We start from the raw sequence: 5,393 nt of genomic DNA, 5'->3' as shown, positions 1-5,393 counted from the left end.
TATGACATCAAAAGCACAAGGAACAAAATGAAAAGCAGATAAACTGGACTTCATCAAAATTAGAAACTTGTGTGCTAAAAACGATACCATCAAAAAAAGTAAAAAGACCACCCACAGGATGGGAAAAAATAGCTGCAAATCATATATCTGATAAGGAACTGGTATCCAGAATATACAGAGAACACTTAAACAACTCAATAATAAAAAGACAGCCCAATTAAAAATTGGGCAAAGAATTTAAATAGACATTTCTCCTTAGAAGACCTACAAATGGCCAATGAGTCCATGAAAAGATGGTCAACATCATTAGTTATCAGATCAAAACCATAATGAGGAAGAAGGAAGTTCACCAAGGACCTGTGAGGGGGTTCGTGTGCCTGATACAGGCAGGGCTGCGATGGTAGCGGTGACAAAAGGGGGCTGAAGAGATTGGCAGGAACCAAGCCATGAAGAGCCCTACAGGCCAGACTAAAGAGTGTAGATAATCTCCTGAAGGTAAAGGAGAGAAATCAAAGAGTTTGAAGCAAGGAAGCAACATGTCAGATTCAGTTATTAGAAATACTACTTCTGCCATAATTAGCATGCCTGAATGCAGAAAGGCGGGTAAGGAGACACTGAACTGGGGCAATGGTGAGAACAGAGGATTTCAAGGGCAACCCTGGATCATTATTCCTTTTTTCAGAATCCTAGAAACTATATATTTTTATAAGCACAGCCCCGCTTCTCAGATAACCTACTTTAGATGGGACAATGAAATGCTTACACCAACATTCATAATACCAGATGGAATCTGGTAAGTTTCAGAGGAGCTTCAAAGACCACTGAGGTTCAGTTTGAATGTCATTGAGTGGGAACTAGTGGTGTCACGAGCCTGCATTCAGAACAGGAAAAACCCAGGTTACGAAACCACCCTACACTTTCCAGCCAGGTACTAGACGATTGCAGTGAACCATGGAATTCCAGGGCTGGAAGGGATCAGATGGTCCTTGAGCCACCAACTGTCTGATGCCTGAGTTCTACCCCAAAATAGTTATCCTGGCTTTGGTCAAAGACCACCAGGGATTCGCCACAAAGGCAGCTCATTTTTTCCATCTTTGGACGTCATGGACCATCAAACCCTTCTCCTTTCAGCTTGGCTGTCACCCTTGATCCAAAGTTCTTCCAGTGAGGCCACCCAGGCAGGCTGACTCTCCCCCGGGCCAGGCCTCTGGCTTGTTGGCAGCAGCTGCCATGTGTCCTGCACTGGTCTTCTCTATGCAAATGTTCCCATCCCTTCAAAGGTTCCTCGGGGACAAGGTCTAGAATCTCTTCTCTGGTCCTTCTCAGAAATCGCTAGGGAATTCCCTGGCGATCCAGGGGTTAGGGCTTGGTGCTTTCACTGCTGGGGCCTGGGTTCAATCCCTGGTTGAGGAACTAAGATCCTGCAAGCCATGAGGTGTGGCCAAAAAAATTTTAAAAGTCATTAGAATTCCTTAGGGGAAACTTAAAGAGCCATAGTGACCAGAGCACTTGTCTGAACACGCCAGGTTTGAGCAGACCCCCACTGGCCTATTAATGTAGCTAAAAAGAAAACAGCTGTAGGTAGCCACAGCGCAGTTGATGCAGACAGCGCTGGCCAGGCATGAAAACCACTAAGTTGATTTCACCCAAGGTGTTACCAAACCACATCTTCTCCATCCATCTCACAAGTACACACCGTGCTCTACTCTTGCACAGAGAGCTCACATCTCTCCTCAATCAACCCAGACTCGAGAGCAATGATCTCCGTTGTTGGTCAGAAGGTCAACGGCCTGATGAATGAAATGGACAGGACAGAGGGGACACACAGAGAATGTGGAGAAGTGTAGCAAAGGGACGAGTTCACAGATACCAGTAATCGTGTATCACAGTATCACGTGTCAGCATTTCAGGGTTTTTCCAGGAGACAAAAAACAGAGACAGGATGTCTGCAAAGTTTATCCAAGCGAGCTGTGGAAGGCCTTGGAATTGAAAGGGATTTGGGAATGTCTGCAAGGCCAGCCGTTCAGGAGGGAAAGCCCGAGCGGATGATGCGGGACCACGTCCTGCTCCAGCAGAGCAGAGGGGCTAATGCCGCTGAGATGAACTGGGTCGGCCAACATCTGAGGGACAGAAACAGCAGGGGAGGAAGGCCCCGTGATCAGCAAGACGCCTGAGACACGAGGGTGTCCTATTAACTACAATACACTCTTTTCATTTACATGTTTCTACCTGTCTGTACTATGAAAAATGTGAGGTACTTCCAAGCATATACAGAATAGAAACACGTGACTAAAAATCAGGACTAGAAAAGGAGCTTTGCGCATACTCTCTTACTGGAATTTGATGACCACCCCATTGCACAGACGTTGTTATCTACACCTCACAGCTGAGGACACTGGGACTCCAAACGATCCGGTCACTTGCCTCAGGTCTCACTGTTACGAAGTGGCGTTTAGATTTGAATCCAGGTCAGAAGTTTAAGCTCTCTCCTCTGCATCATGCTACCTATAACTTCTGGCTTCCTCTCTGTGGACGCTCCCTACCCCAGCAGAGAGCAGAGTCATCAAGAGACTGGACTCTGAAACCACACTGCTGGGTCCAAGCCTTCACACCACCACTTACTTGCTGAGGTAACCTTAGACAGGTTACTTAAGGTTCCTCCCTATCCTCATCTAGGAGGTGCGGATAATAACAGTAGCTGTATCCCCGGGATTGTTATGAGGGTTAAATGAGTTTCTATTGCTAAAGCATTTTCAGAACAGCTACACAGTACATATTAAACTAGATTAACTCAACTAGTTAACTAAACTAGGTGTGAACTTGGGCCAGCAGCTTAACCTCCCAGGCCATCGTCTGTAAGATGCAGAGAACCCTGGGATATCTCTCAGTCATGATGATCACTAAATGAGATAATACAGGTAAAGCACCCATACATGTCGGTTATCATTATTACCATGCTACTTTACTTAAAATCATCTGTCTTTTGTCCAAGGCTGAACAGCATCAGATAATTTACAACTCAAACAATCAGTGAAATCAGGATTTAATATGTCAATTGATTAAAAAGATAAATATACATTGAAGGAAAAATCTTGAAATACAATGTGAAATCATTGAAACGAAAAATAAAACACAGAAATGACAAGTGATACTAAAAGAATTTCTTCCTGATCTGCTTTAAGAACATGTACGCTGGCAGCATCATGGTGTATTAACTCCATGACAGGTGCCCTACAGGGTCAAATGGAACTCACCTCACCCCACGACTTCAGTAGATGCGGGAGGAACGGTGAGTGTTTGGTGGGTGTTTTGAAGTGCTAAGGTTAAGTGTTTTCCCTTCTGTTTATAACTTCCATGAACATTTATTTATAACACTTGAGAGACAATATTACTATTTAAGCGTACACTTGGAAATATTCTCATTGAAACCACACGGATGGAATATCTAACCTTTATGCGGTTGGGGTCCACATAATGCATTTTTTTCATGTCACATTCTTCAGTAGTATAATTTAACTTGAGGATATAAAGGATCCACACTCCAAACACAAGCAATGTACACCTAGAAAAAAAAAATCAATTACGTATAATGATGTCGTCATGTGATAATCAAGAGAGATCATGTGAAATAACTGAACACCTAACCCAAATAGAGTCTGCCTGCCACACAGCATAAAAGTACAGTCTTTTACCAAATGTAAATTAGATAGCTAGTGGGAAGCTGCCGCATAGCACAGGGAGATCACCTCTGTGCTTTGTGACCATGAGAGGGGTGGGATAGGGAGGGTGGGAGGGAGGGAGACGCAAGAGGGAAGAGATATGGGAACATATGTATATGTATAACTGATTCACTTTGTTGTAAAGGAGAAACTATAACACACCATTGTAAAACAGTTATACTCCAATAAAGATGTTAAAAAAAAAAAGTACAGTCTTTAAGATGACCTCTTAACTTAAGGCAGCATTTCTTATTTTTCTAACAAGATAAATTAGTCATTTATGACTGTCTTTGTTATAAGCAAATATAGAAAAAACATTTTTCTGCAAAGGTACCGCAATAAAATCTGAATCACCATATAGATTACTGGACTTTAAAAAAAACTAAGTAATAAATTTTGACCTATAGAATCTCAGCTTCAATTTTTTGCCACTTTAAAATAGTCGGTCCTGAAGATGGTTATTTTGAGACTTTAGTCTGCCATCTTCTCAGATGCCTGGCTTTCGGAATAAAGTCGTATTCCTTGCCTCAATTAAAAAAAAGAAAAAAAAAAGTCAGTCCTGGGACTTCCCTGGTGATGCAGTGGTTAAGATTCTGCGCTCCCAATGCAGGGGGCCCGGGTTCAATCCCTGGTCAGGGAACTAGATCTCACATGCATGCAGCATTAAGAGTTCACTCTACAACTAAAGAGACCACGTGCCACAACTGAGGAGCCTGTGAGCCACAACTAAGGAGCCCACCTGCCGCAACGAAGACCTGGTGCGACCAAATAAATAAATATTTTTTAAAATAATAGGGCTTCCCTGGTGGCGCAGTGGTTGAGAGTCCACCTGCCGATGCAGGGGACATGGGTTCGTGCCCCGGTCCGGGAAGATCCCACATGCCGTGGAGCGGCTGGGCCCGTGAGCCATGGCCGCTAAGCCTGCGCGTCCGGAGCCTGTGCTCCGCAACGGGAGAGGCCACAACAGTGAGAGGCCCGTGTACCACACACACAAAAAAATAATAAAAAAAATAAAATAGTCCTTCAGATACTGTAAGATTCCGCTTATTTGAGGTATGTAGAGTAGTCAAAATCGGGACAGAAAGTAGAATGGTGGTTGCCAGGGGCCAGCGAGGAAGGGGGGCTTAGTGTTAATGGGTATAAAGGATCAAGCTTTTCAAGATGAAAAGAGTTCTGGAGGTGGATGGTATGACGGTTGCACAACAATGTGAATGTACTTAATACCACTGAACTTGTACACTTAGAAATGGTTAGGATGGCAAATTCTATGTTACGTTATTTTACCACAATAAAAAAAATTAGAAAATACAGTGAGTTCTTAAAAAAAAAAAGGAAAACAAAATAAACAATCTACTTATTATAATGTACTTAATACCACTGAACTTGTACACTTAGAAATGGTTAGGATGGCAAATTCTATGTTACGTTATTTTACCACAATAAAAAAAATTAGGAGAAAATACAGTGAGTTCTTAAAAAAAAAAAGGAAAACAAAATAAACAATCTACTTATTATTCTTCTAAACAATTCTACTCAGAAATGAGGCTGAGTTAAGACAGTACCACCAGTCACCTTTAAGACCACCTATGAAAACTTTTTTTTTTTTTTTTTTTTTTTGTGGTACGCGGGCCTCCCTCTGCCGTGGCCTCTCCCGTTGCGGAGCACAGGCTCCGG

At 42.8% G+C, this 5,393-nt stretch overlaps 1 protein-coding gene across 4 annotated transcripts in view; it reads right to left on the bottom strand.

Moving 5' to 3' along the window:
- Window positions 1-1,625: 1,625 nt before the first annotated feature.
- LOC114483912 (lactosylceramide alpha-2,3-sialyltransferase-like) overlaps window positions 1,626-5,393 on the bottom strand; it is a 29,494-nt gene continuing 25,726 nt past the window's right edge. For all 4 annotated transcript variants that reach the window (XM_028485567.1, XM_028485568.2, XM_028485572.2 and 1 more), the window contains 2 exons: window positions 3,451-3,562; window positions 1,626-2,120 (listed from right to left, as the gene is read on the bottom strand). In XM_028485567.1, the coding sequence (XP_028341368.1) occupies window positions 1,956-2,120; window positions 3,451-3,562 (277 nt within the window). In that variant the 3' untranslated portion in view covers window positions 1,626-1,955. The remainder of the gene's footprint in view (window positions 2,121-3,450; window positions 3,563-5,393) is intronic.

This window comes from Physeter macrocephalus, unplaced genomic scaffold, assembly GCF_002837175.3.
Source record: "Physeter macrocephalus isolate SW-GA unplaced genomic scaffold, ASM283717v5 random_462, whole genome shotgun sequence".
Lineage (NCBI taxonomy): Eukaryota > Metazoa > Chordata > Mammalia > Artiodactyla > Physeteridae > Physeter > Physeter macrocephalus.
Note: the sequence above shows the minus strand (reverse complement) of the source record. Positions and strands in the feature narration are given on the sequence as shown.